The sequence below is a fragment of the Cololabis saira genome, chromosome 24, assembly GCF_033807715.1.
Source record: "Cololabis saira isolate AMF1-May2022 chromosome 24, fColSai1.1, whole genome shotgun sequence".
In the NCBI taxonomy this organism is placed as follows: domain Eukaryota; kingdom Metazoa; phylum Chordata; class Actinopteri; order Beloniformes; family Belonidae; genus Cololabis; species Cololabis saira.
Genome location: NC_084610.1, coordinates 22,113,842 through 22,127,648, shown reverse-complemented (window position 1 = coordinate 22,127,648; position 13,807 = coordinate 22,113,842). Strand labels below are relative to the sequence as shown.

At 41.6% G+C, this 13,807-nt stretch overlaps 1 protein-coding gene across 1 annotated transcript in view; it reads right to left on the bottom strand.

Moving 5' to 3' along the window:
- Positions 1-1,100: 1,100 nt before the first annotated feature.
- chrm4a (cholinergic receptor, muscarinic 4a) overlaps positions 1,101-13,807 on the bottom strand; it is a 65,055-nt gene continuing 52,348 nt past the window's right edge. Inside the window, exons 6-7 of the mRNA XM_061715992.1 lie at positions 9,744-10,013; positions 1,101-1,410 (exon numbers count right to left, since the gene is read on the bottom strand). Of these exons, the coding sequence (XP_061571976.1) occupies positions 1,165-1,410; positions 9,744-10,013 (516 nt within the window). The 3' untranslated portion in view covers positions 1,101-1,164. The remainder of the gene's footprint in view (positions 1,411-9,743; positions 10,014-13,807) is intronic.

Sequence of the window (13,807 nt, the reverse complement as noted above, 5' to 3'; positions counted from 1 at the left end):
TGGAAACGTGACTTTAGTGGTTCAGTTTTGTCTTGACTTCCCTCTCTCCCATCTGCACCTGTGTCTCATCAACCCTTCTGTATATCTGGTCTTGTCTTTCCCTCCCTGCTGGTCCGTACTGTTTCCTCCCTCCGTGTGTCCTGTCAAGTTTTTGGATTTTGGCTTGTGTGTTGGTTTTTTTTGTCAACCTGCTCTGCAGCGCTTTTGGTTTGTTTTTACTTAATAAATCAGCTTTTTTCCCCACTCTCCTGCATTTGGGTCCTATCCACTGCATCCCTGACAGCTACATGGATCATTGTGATGCAAATGCAGGGCCGGCTTTAGCTCGCTTCACATCACGGAGCCAGACCTGCTCTAACAATCCTGAATAGAAAAATCAATGAGCAGCTGTTTAACAGTCTAAATACTATTCTCATTATTTTAACACGTTTAATAAACTGTTGTTCCTCGGGTTGATGTTGATGTGTCCCCCCCTTTTTTTAAAAAAAGGCTTCCTGATACTGAAATCCTGTATTTTCTCACATGAACTCTTCACTAACCGTTATTATTTTGGATCCAGAGCAGGACATTCAAAGATCTTTTGAATGAAGATGCATATTTTGTAACACGTTTGGCTTAATGGAGCAGTCAAAATGTTGATACTAGATCCCTCGTTAAATTGGAACTCACATATTTGGCCTGATGAGGATTATTCGATTAAGGGAAGCAAGAAAATGCATTCGTAGGTTTTACCATCCATCCAACTCAGCTTTGCAGTTGCAGCGTTGCTGTTCTAGTGCAGGTTTATATTAGCTTTAGTCCAAGGCTCAGCCTCAGCCTGCCGTCTCCACCGTTTATAATTACTCATAACATTTCAGCTAGAATTAATCCAAATTTAAACAGTACAGCAAATGTTCTGGTGGTTGCACATTTTAATTGGTTTCATTTTAGTGGAAGTTGGGTGTTTAAAACATCTATGGCTTACATTCAGAGTAAGGGACGATTTATATTCAATTACAGGACAATCATTCAATCATCTACTTCAAGCGTCTGGTCTCGTCAGAAGGAAAACCGTTAATTAATCCCTCACTTTCTTTTCGTTTGCTTTTTTAAACTCACCTTTTGACCAATATTTCCTTTCACCCTGCGTTGTTCTCCGCTCTCCACGTGGTTTAAACCGTCATCTCATCTTGTACCTATGTTTTTATACTGGCACAGCAGGAGATTTCTGAAGGTCTTTTTGAACGTGGCGTTGCACAGTGCGTAACAGGCCGGGTTGATGGTGGAGTTGACGTAACACAGCCAGTAGCCGATGGCCCACACCGTGTCCGGCACGCAGGACTGGCAGAAGGTCGATATCAGCACCATGACGTTGTACGGCGTCCATGTGATGATGAAAGTCAGGAGGATTGCAAATATCGTCTTGGTTACCTATAAAAAATAATCAAAACAAAACAAAAGAGGGGTCTTAACAAGGATTAAATTGTTGCAATCTGTGGAGTCTTTGCTTTTGAGTTTGCAGCACCTGCAGCACCTGCAACACCTGCAACACCTGCAGCACCTGCAGCACCTGCTGCACCTGCTGCACCTGCAACACCTGCAACACCTGCAGCAATTGCAGCACCTGCAGGATCTGCAGCACTTGCAGCACCCGGTCTTTTTCTTTTTTGTTATATTTATGCTTTTCAATTATGAGTTTACTTGCTGTAGCTGCTTGTTGTTGGAATAAGTGTTGTTTTTGTCAGCCTGTTTCAATGTTAGTTTTAGTCTAGTCTTTGGATCAAGCTTTAGTTTTTATTAGTTTTAGTCACGTTCATTCTCCTTTTAGTCGTGTCAAGTTTCAGTCGACTAAAAGTCTGAGCATTTTAGTCTTATTTTAGTCAGAATTATCCAGAAACATTTTAGTCTTGTTTTAGTCAAATATTGTATTTAGCCAAACCCATTTTACAATTCAAACAATTCAATTCAATTCAATTCAATTTTATTTATATAGCGTCTAATACAACAGAGTTGTCTCTAGACGCTTTACAGAGACCCATACCCAGAACATGACCCCCGAGCAGTTATTACATAAACAATGGCAGGTAAAAACTCCCCTAGTGGGAGAAAAACCTTAAGCCAAACAGTGGCAAGGAAAAACTCCCCTTTAGGAGGGAAGAAACCTTGAGCAGGACCAGGCTCATCAGGGGGGACCCTCCTGCCGAGGGCCAGACTGGTGGGTCAGGGACGGCAACAGCACAGCAGGCAGGTGGAAGCAGCAACGGGATGACCGGGGGTGGGGACCGCAGGCCAGCACGCAGCTCCCGAAGCTCCGGCCCAATCAGCAAGTCCCAGGTTGGGGTGCAGGGTCAGGAAAAGACTTGTGCTCCGTAATGCAAGCTACAAGCCACCCATGGCCACCTGCAGGACAAAAGAGAGAAAAGGGAGGAGAAGGGGGGGGCAGCAACGGGATGACCAGGGGTGGGGACCGCAGGCCAGCACGCAGCTCCCGAAGCTCCGGCCCAATCAGCAAGTCCCAGGTTGGGGTGCAGGGTCGGGGAAAGACTTGTGCTCCGTAATGCAAGCTACAAGCCACCCACGACCACCTGCAGGTTCCGGTGTCCGGCAAAGGATGCTGCAACATGGACAAAAGAGAGAAAAGGGAGGAGAAGGGGGGGGCCAGCACAAGAAACCACAGGAGCGACTCTGACACACTAAAGTTTACACTACCTAGAGATTTACCAACACCAGCTAGAGGTTTACTAAACACTAACTATAGGCTTTACTAAACAGAAATGTTTTAAGTTTAGTTTTAAATGTGGAGGTGGTGTCAGCCCCCTTAACCCAGATTGGAAGTTGGTTCCATAGTAATGGCGCCTGATAGCAGAACGCCCGCCCTCCAAATCTACATTTAGATACTCTAGGAACTACAAGTAAACCTGCACTCTGAGAACGGAGAGCTCTGACAGGAACATAAGGCACTATCAGGTCTTGCAAATAATGCGGAGCTAAGCCGTTTTGGGCTTTATACGCAAGTAATACAATTTTAAATTGGATTCTGAATTTTACGGGTAACCAATGGAGCGACGCTAACACTGGAGAGACGTGGTCTCTCCTGCTAATTCCTGTCAGTACTCGTGCTGCTGCATTTTGGATCAGCTGGAGCCTATTCAGCAAATTACTTGGACATCCTGCTAACAACACATTACAGTAATCTAGTCTAGAAGATACAAACGCATGAACTAGTTTTTCTGCATCACTCTGTGAGAGGATTTTCCTAATCTTTGCAATATTACGGAGATGGAAAAAGGCTATTTTACAAACCTGATTGACATATGGTTTAAACGACAAATCCTGATCGAAAATAACACCAAGATTTCTCACAGTTGCACTGGAAGCCATCGCAACACCATCTAATCCCTTCCTAAGATGCTCTGGACCAAGAATGATAACCTCTGTTTTATCTGAATTTAGAAGCAGGAAATTTCTGGACATCCAGTCCTTGATGTCCCTAAGACATGCCTGAAGTTTAACTAACGGTTCTGTTTCATCCGGCTTCATAGACAAATAGAGCTGCGTATCATCAGCATAACAATGAAAGTGTATGCCGTGATTCTGGATTATACTTCCCAACGGCTGCATGTATAAACTGAACAAGATTGGCCCTAGCACTGAACCCTGCGGAACACCATAACAGACCCTTGACTGTTCTGAAGAAACCTCATGTACATGAACAAACTGGAACCTGTCAGATAGGTATGATTTAAACCAACATAGAGCTGTCCCTTTAATCCCAACAACATGCTCTAACCTGTGCAGTAAAATGCCATGATCTATAGTGTCAAAAGCAGCACTGAGGTCCAGTAGAACCAGTATGGACACTAATCCCTTATCTGAGGCCATAAGGAGGTCATTCGTGACTCGAACAAGTGCTGTCTCTGTGCTATGATGCATTCTGAACCCTGACTGAAAGACTTCAAACAGATCATTTCTATACAAATAGTCACATAACTGGCTTGAAACTGCCTTTTCCAGAATTTTAGACACAAATGGAAGGTTGGAAATTGGTCTATAATTAGCTAAGGTGTCTGGGTCAAGAGAAGGTTTTTTAAGTAAAGGTTTAATTACTGCGACTTTGAAAACCTGTGGTACATATCCTAAACTTAGGGATAGGTTAATTTGGTCCAGTATTGTCGTACCAATAAGAGAAAAAATGTGTTTGAATAGACGAGTCGGGATGGGGTCTGACATACATGTGGTTGACTTAGCTCTATTAACGAGTGAAGTCAGCTCAGGGAGGTCTATAGGATCAAAACAGTCTAGAGACAAGTCAGAGCCTAGGGAAGTCGCTAAAGCTGAAGAAACACCTACAACCGGCTGGTTGATTTCTTCTCTAATTCTCGCGATTTTACTGTTGAAGAAGCCCATAAAGTCCTCACTACTGAGAGCTGCAGGAATGCACGGCTCAACAGAGTTGTGACTCTTTGTCAGCCTGGCTACAGTGCTGAACAGAAAACGTGGGTTACTTTTGTTATCCTCTATCAACGTTGAATAATAAGCTGTTCTGGCTTTGCGAATGGCTTTTTTATATACTATTAGAATATCTTTCCATTCACGATGAGAGTCTACAGACCTACAAGAGTACCACTTCCTTTCCATTTTACGCACGTTTTGTTTCAACATGCGGATATCTGAATTATACCAGGGAGTTAAGCTCCTGTGGCTAGAAACCCTCCTTTTCAAAGGAGCAACTTCATCTAAAGCTGAATGCAACAAATCAGCAGTGTTACTAGCAAGGAAATCAACATCTGCAGAGGTAGAACCCAGGTCACTGGCCTCGACTACATCACTATTTCGCACTGTCGTAAGATAAGCAATGGCCTCCCTAAATTTAACAATAACTTCATCAGACAAACATCTGCTAAAATAATACCTCCTATTTTGCACTTTAACATCAACAAAATTAAATTCAAACGTTATTAAGTAATGGTCGGATAAAAGGGAGTTTACAGGTGACACCAACAGACCATCAGTTTCAACACCGTAGGTGAGAACGAGATCGAGAGTATGATTAAAACAGTGCGTCGGTTTATCCACTTTTTGTGAGATACCCATTGATTCTAGAAGAGAATCGAAGGCTAATTTAAGATTATCGCTTTCAACATCCATATGAATGTTAAAATCACCCACTATGATGAATTTATCTGTGCTGATCAATAATCCAGAAAGGAAATCTGAAAATTCAGACAAAAACTCCAGATACGCACCAGCAGGGGGCCGGTACACTACCACTAACACAACTGGCTTCTCTGATTTCCGAGAAGCCAGTTGGCTTCATAAACAAGGTTATCTTATTATTATATTATGTTATGTTATGTTACCTTAGACTCAAGAATACTGTCAGGATTTGACATTTTCCTGTTTATTTTGAAAGCCCATGTTTTGGCGTTGGAGTTCTGTCTTGGCCTTCCTGTTTCCATCTGCCCTGATCGTCTGCACCTGTGTCTCATTAACCTTTGTGTATATCTAGTCTTGTCTTTCCCCTGCTCCTCGCTGGTCTGTACTGTTTGCTCCCTCCATGTTCTCCTCATCCGGTTTTCCAAGTTTTCTGTTTCATGTTCATGTTCTGTTTTCTGATCCTGCTCAGCAGCGTTTTTGTTTTGTTTTTGAGCAATAAATCTCAGTTTGGACTCCTGCCTCCTGCTCTCCTGCATCTGGGTCCTCACTAAAACCTTTCTGACAAATACATTCATTCTAGATACAGAAGACTCTAATTTGAGTTTACAACATATTTATTTTTCTGCATTTCTCCCCATCTTTTTCTTTTTCACGACACATTGGGTTTTCTTTTCCACGTCTATGTAGGAAAGTCTTTCCAAAGATGGATCTTCTTCTTCGCCAGTCCCAGAGCAGATCCCTGCGTTTCTCTATGTAACTTTGTTTTTAATTGAGGTGAACCTAGAGCTCTGCGTTAACGGCATCAGCCTCTAACTCTGCAGCTGCATCTTCTGGATCTGATTCCCCGCTGCAGCGACTGGGATTGAGGACTAACGTCACCCAGCAGAACTAAACCAGAGAAACTACTGGAAACATGGACATTAAACCAGAGAAACTACTGAAAACATGGACATTAAACCAGAGAAACTACTGAAAACATGGACATTAAACCAGAGAAACTACTGAAAACATGGACATTAAACCAGAGAAACTACTGAAAACATGGACATTAAACCAGAGAAACTACTGAAAACATGGACTTTAAGCCAGAGAAACTACTGAAAACATGGACATTAAACCAGAGAAACTACTGAAAACATGGACATTAAGGATCTTTGGTAAAACATTTCGTCTGGTTTTGGTCAACGAAAATAAAGACACATTTTAGCAAGAGTTTTTATTTTGTAATCTACATTTTAGTTTTTATCATTTTCGTTGACGAAAGCAACTTTAGTTGGAATGCTGATTCATTCAGGAGGAAAATGGTCTTTATGGGCACGAAGCTTAAGGTTCTTCCTACACGTTCGGTGTGCTGCTTGTGTGTATTCGGTCATAATTGGTGGCCAAACCAGACCAAAATGAATGAAAAATGGAAAACATCATAAATAAATAAGTTTATAGTTCCTCTGACAAAATAGTACCTTTTAGAGTGCATATCTCCTTCATGTGGGGACAACTTTAAAATGCCAGTCTGTGGCTTTTCACCTTTTCTTGTGCTAAAACTGATTTTCCTGTAGCGAAACAGAGAGTTCATGGAAAGGTTTCTTAAGAGGAATATTCATTGCTTTGGGTTTGTTTACATCTATGTACCCCTTCACTGCACTGTATGTTTATTGTGCCATGCTTTGCACGTTTAAAAATGGCTTGAATAATATTTGTGGCATCCGTGCTCATTGAGCATCTGTGCTCAATCTGCCGTGCTTTTATAAACTGTCATTTAAACAGGCCAATTAATTAAAATCTCAATATAGAAGGATTTATCCCTTCAATTGAGCCAAACCATAAAAGCATATAATCTTGTCATTAAATATATATATGGGTCAATGACGAATAAGGATTTTCAACAGGTCAATTTTAAAATAATAAAAAAAGAATATCTATTGCAGTAGTTCAAACATTAAAGAGCATATTGCAGGTTAGAATTTTTTCAAAAATGATACCTGACCTTATGTGAAAATGACTATGTGAGAAGTTAATGTAGGATTTAATATGTTTTACAAGACATAAGGGCACTTATTCAGAGGAAAAAGTGGCTGATTTTAGCCAAGCTCGTACAAACGCTCTTTTTTTCGACCACCGCGTCATATGACGTCACGCCAGGGAGCATCTCCACAGCTCTGCCCCATCTGTATGCCCAGACCCCGTACACACGTAGCCGGGTATCTGCTAAACCCAAGATATTTTCCTACGTTTGGACCTGTCATCCACATGAAAACACAAATAAACGAATGTTTAAAAAAACTCCGGGCAAAGGGAAGATTTTTGAAAACTCCGTTTATGTAGATGCGTGTAGACCTGGTGTAAACAGAGACAACCGGAGTTTTGCGTTTTCGAACGTCACATTATGCTCCAAAACGACAACAAATCTGCTCTGATTCTGACGTCTAACGTGCAACCTTTGTTTACTAGAGTTCTACAGATGATCCACCATCTGTCCTCCAAGCTATTTATTAAATAAATGGTCTCTGCTCTTGACACCGTTACACCGACGCGGAGCCTACGCCGTAGGGTATGCGGCGACGCGCAGCAGCTGCAGCCCGGCTGCGTCGGTTTAACGCAGCAGCTCCGCGGTGGGACCATGGATCTGACACGGGGGGAGTCGAGCTCGTTTCCCGAGAATGAGACACGGCTCCCGGACCCGGGAAAGCTGCGCAGCAGGACTGCGTCGATTAACGCGGCAGCTCCGCGGTGGACACCGGGGGGAACTCGAGCTCGTTGCCCGAGGAGGAGGCGCAGATCCCGGGGTAACTGCGCCGCGGAGGTGGCCCGGAGTCCGGAAGACCAGATGATCTACAGGTTTGGAATGCTTATGAATGTGGTCGAAAACGCAGATCTTCGGTTCTGTGTGGAAGGTTTTATTTTTTTTTAACAACGATGTAATGTGGATACAAATTATTTTATAAACGAAGGTGGGGAAGTATTCGGTTTTAAAAAATACCCGGCTATTTCGGATGCTTTTAAAAAAAAAGAGAAGATAATAAGCCTGTTTTCTGTTTATAAAGTACAAACGTAGACAGATTACAAGTACTCACCCGTTTTTAAGGAGTTATTTTCGGAGTTTCTTTCAGGAGCACGGGCGGTGCTGCAGTGAATAAAGGCTGATTTATGGTTCCGCGTAAAATCGACGGCGTAGCCTACGGTGTAGGGTACGCGGCGCACGCAGCGTTCGGTGCGTCGCCGCGTAACCTACGCCGTAGGGTCTGCGTTGGTGTAACGCGGACCCATAAATCAGCCTTTTAAAAAGCGAGTTTCAGCTGTCAATCAAAAGAACGTGGGGGGACTAACGGGTTCTTAGTCATATTGGTGTGAATACACATTCACAACCTCTTCAGTGTCACAACTAACATTAAGATCCACTATTTTTCCTATTGTTGAATTCACCGCGCTCCCCAGTGTGACGTCACTCCCGGTTCAGCTTTTTCAGATGCGGAAGTAAAATACTCTCACAAAAACAACTCTGGAGGTCATTGTAGTATATATTTACGCGTATTTCAATGAAAATTCAGTTCCTACATTATTTTCCTACACATTGATTCACAGGGGTCTCCAACCTGCAATATGCTCTTTAAGAATGTTGTGTACACATAAATTCATATAAACATTTTAAATTAAGTGATTTCAGAATTTTTTGTCAAGATGAATTGGCAATACCAATAGTGGCAATAGTTTTGTAATGGGAACTCATTACAAAACACTTCACTAGTGTCTTTTGGTCATTTTAAATCCCTGATCTTAAATCTTTTAAGCACTGCTTGTATCTGTTTTAATTGATTTTATTGTTACATTATTTTATTAATTGTAACTTCATATTTGTTTAATTGACTGCTCTTTTGTTGTTCTATTTTTGTCCCTGTCTTTTGTTTTTTTACTTTTGTATTGCTCGACGTCATTGTAAATGAGGGCTCGCCCTCAATGATTTTTCGAGTTTAAATAAAGATATATTAATAGCCTTAAAAAAATGTGGTGCAACCATGATTCATATTAAAATAAATTAATTTCCTTAAAATCTTGACATCTTTTTTTTACAAGTTTTCAGTATTATACAGAAATGGTTGTTTTTATAATGTTCGCGCCACATGATATTTCATAAAATGGACGTCATCAGTCAGTGTATATTATGATGGAAATATAAATACAAATGTGTTGCAATCTTATAGACTACAAGACACTTCAGAAATCATGCCAGATAAGGCAGAAGATTGATTTAAATACAATTAGTGATTTCAAAAACATTTCAAAACAAGAGTCATGGTCGGACGGTCGCACCACATGACATTTTGACGCTTAAAACAACAACAAAATCCCAAATAACTAGTATTTTTTTTTAAAATTCAAGTGAGTCCATATGTGGGACAGGTAGGTCATATATGGTATTTCTTTATCCATTTAAACCTTTTTTTAATTGAAAATAAATCTGTTTTTCAGAAAATATAGGCGTCACGTCATTGACCCATATATATATATATATATATATATATATATATATATACATACATATATATATATATATATATACATATATATATGTATCCATTTCCACCAAATGATGTTTCAGTGGATTGACGTACTTTCTTTTCTCTGGCAGCCATCTGTCTTTTCCTCTTTACTTGGCTTCTTGCAATGCTTGCAAACTTTCTTGCCACGGTCCTGGGACGGCTGATGGGGATTGAATGTGTCTGAGCTCCTTCCACAGGTGGGACGATCTCTATAGCTGTTATACACTCATCTCCAGCTTGCTTCGTCACAATCTTTATCTTGGACCACCTGGAGGAAATAGGCATCTTGGGAACGTCGGAGTTGGTTGTGGTTGTGACGAGAGGACTTGGATTTGATACGACCTGTAATGAAACCAAAAGATTTAGTGAGGAACATACGTTTGAGGATGCCTGAAAATATGCACCTTTTACAGTTAATTTTCTTTCAGCTCCTTCAGCAGATTCTTCAGGCCTGGACATTTAGCGGATGAAACCAGCCACGACTCTCTATATCAAACCATTCAAAAGTTATGGCAGAAAGTAGGAACTATCAAATATGGACCAACCAGATCAAGGCGGGGCGTGCTATTTGGAGTCTATCGTCGCCACGGTAACGCTTTTGACTGAGAAAAGTAATGCGCATCGTCGCAGGATGGAGACGCACATTTTGATGTATAACACACCTGGGTAAACGTTACGGTTCGAGCCGCATTAACGGCCGAAGAAATGGCACCAGCCACAACTCTCTATATCAAACCATTCAAAAGTTATAGCAGAAAATAGGGATTATCAAATATCGACCAATCAGAAGAAGGGGCGCAGCTAATTCAGGCCAATGAAGGTCAAGTAATTAATATTGAGTCCGATGACACCACCCATGAGTCTTTATGTCAAACCATTCAAAAGTTATGGCAGAAAGTAAAAATCGACCAATCAGATGAAGGGTGGGTGTGCTTTTTGGTGTCTATCGTCGCCATGGTAACGCTTTTGACTGAGAAAAGTAATGCTCGTCATTGCAGGATGGAGACGCACATTTTGATGTATAACACACCTGGGTGCACGTTACGGTTCGGGCGAAGAAGCGGCCGAAGAAATGGCATAAATTGCGCCAAAATTACACGATTAATTCAAAATGGCCGACTTCCTGTTGGGTTTCGGCCATGGCGCCAAGAGACTTTTCTTTATTTTGCGACATGATGCAGGTGTGTACCGATTTTTGTGCATGTACATCAGAACTGTATTGTGGCGCTTGAGGCACAAAGTTTTCTAGGGGGCGCTGTTGAGCCATTAGGCCACGCCCATTAATGCAAACCATTAAATATCAAATTTTTCGCCAGGCCTGGCTTGGTGCAAAATTTGGTGACTTTTGGGGAACGTTTAGGGGGAAAAAAGGCCCTCCTTTCGTCGATGAAAAACGAGAACAATTCCTACAGATACAATAGGGAATTTGCACTGTCAGTGCTCGGGCCCTCGGGGGCGGGGTGGGGGTTAAATACATTCAAGTGATAATCGATCACTTTTCAAAATCTGCAGAGGCTTCACAACATCCAACATGTCAGACAAGACAGCTGCACGCAAGATTATGGATGACTTTATTCTGAGATTCCTGGCAAAAATCCACTATGACCAAGGAAGGAAATTTAAAAATAAGTTGTTCAAGAAACGACAACATTACCGTGGGATACAGAATTTCAGAACAATACCGTATCATCGACAGTCAAACCAGCTGAAAGGTATATCAGGACACTAAGTACTGTATGCTAAAATCTGATTGGAAAGACTATTTGAACGAAGTGGTTCATGTATATACTTCCACTGTTCAGGAGTCGACAGGATTTTCTCCTTTTTTTCCTGCTAGAACAGGGGTCGGCAACCCGCGGCTCTGGAGCCGCATGCAGCTCTTTAGCGCCGCCCTAGTGGCTCCCTGGAGCCTTTTCAAAAATGCTTGACCTTTTTTTTTTTTCTTTTTTTCTTCTTTTTTTCCTTTTCTTTCTTTTTTCCTTCTTTTTTTCTTCCTTTTTCCTTTCCTTTTTAATCTCGACATTTCAACCTTTTTCTCGAAATTTTGACTTTTTTCTCAACATTTCGACTTTTTTCACGAAATGTCGACTTTTTCTCGACATTTCGACTTTTTTCACGAAATTTTGACTATTTCCTCGACATTTCGACTTCTTTCTCAACATTTCGACTTTTTTCTCAAAATTTTGACTTTTTTCTCAAAATTTTGACTTTTTTCCTCGACATTTCGATTTTTTTCTCATAAAAAGAATCTTCCCCCAGTAGCTAATATAGATACATGCAGCATGTGTTGCCTTCATTCTAAGGCTTATACATACAAGACTTTTCCTTTTTTGCGGCTCCAGACATATTTGTTTTTTGTGTTTTTGGTCCAATATGGCTCTTTCCACATGTTGGGTTGCCGACCCCTGGGCTAGAACAGTCTCATAATTCACAAATGCACAGACCGATCCACAAAGGCACAGAACACGTGCGTAGGACAAGATACACAAATTTATTTTTGATGCACAAACAAATATAACCTTTACAAACGGTGTTTTGTCTGTGAGCTGCGCTGGATTTGTGTATCAGATATCTTCCTGGTTGACGGCTCTGGTTGAACAGCCCGACAAACCATCTCCGATCGCGCTGTTTTCTTTACAGAGATCACAAGAAAAGCAGAGCAGTTATATCCTCTCTATCCCGTGTTGCTGTCTTGTTTATCTATCTTTACTCCACCAACTCAAAATATTGAATCACTTTTCTAAGCGAACGGCGCTAACACAGCTCAACCAGCAGGTGTATCTGCTTCTTTAATCTGATTGGTTTACGAGTAAATCGTCCCCCACGTGAGGTGCGCTCATATGATTGGCTGGAACAAAGGAAGATATCTGATTGGTTGCAGATCTTTCCATGTTAAAAAAAACGCATTTGTGGATTGAGTCACGTCAGGGGAGTCTCAAAAGTCAAACACAAATCCAGCGCAGCTCACAGACAAAAAAAATCAGGTTATATTTGTGTGTGCATCAAAAATACATTTGTATATCTGGCCTACGCACGTGTGAATTGTTCTGTGCATTTGTGAATTTTGTCATGTGCATTTGTGAATTATGAGACTGTTCTAGCCCCATAGAGGACTGACTTTGCTCACTGAGCTCATGTTTCCAAGAGAGCCAGGAAGTCCACAGTCTTGTGCAGGACATTCTGAGAAATGGAGAGATTTGATGCTGAAAGCATATTATTGCACTGGAGAACACAAGAAAAGCGTGAGAAAGAGGTAAAAAGCATTGCAGTCGAAAAGAGTTCTGTTCTTGAAACCTGAACTAAAGGGACCAGGAAAGATACACTCTCACCGGGGAAAGAGAGTGCATGTAGTCAGGGAAAGAAGGGGAACAAATGGCCTGGCGTACATCCTAAAGCCTCCGGATGGAGAAAGTCGAGAGGAACGCGCCCACACCGGGTTGAACAGAACCTCAAACATCCAAGAAAAAATGAATAAAGGTCGTTAGAGAGAGAAACACAAAGACAGGGAATCAAGGTTCAAGTTAACCCTGAAGAATGTGAATGTTCAAGTGATGAGGTGTATGTTCTATGGGTGGTGATGGGACAAAAACACCGAGGCTCCAGTGCACGTGGCGTTTGTAGGTATCAGTTAGCTGAAGAGAAAAAATGTAAAAGAATAGCCTGAGAGAATAGACTGGTGTATATACTGCACTTGCCTGCGGGTAGTTATATACAGATACAAACGCTTACTGTTTTTTCCTGCAAGTTTAATTAAAAACAGTCATATGTTTCTGTGGGTTTTGTTATAGTCACTGCAAACTGTTATTCATGAGTTTCAGCACAGATTAAGGGAATGTGGCATTGCTTGTCATATGCTAATTTGCACAACAGATGGCAGAATTCACTGTTTTAATGAGGCATTGAGTGGTGAACCATTTGGCGACGCAATGGGCTGGAAAGCTTCGGTGATTCATGGGCCTTCGTTTCACCACCGCTATCAATGCTTGCAGCAGAACCCTCGCCTTAATCCACATGCCCCAGTCTTCAAGTATAGTGCTGAGACCCAATCCAGAGTAGAACCTCAGGCCGAGGGACTCATCCAGGATGAGGGGAGTCAGGGCCAAGATTTGGACGCTCAAGAACCAGAACCGGGCTAG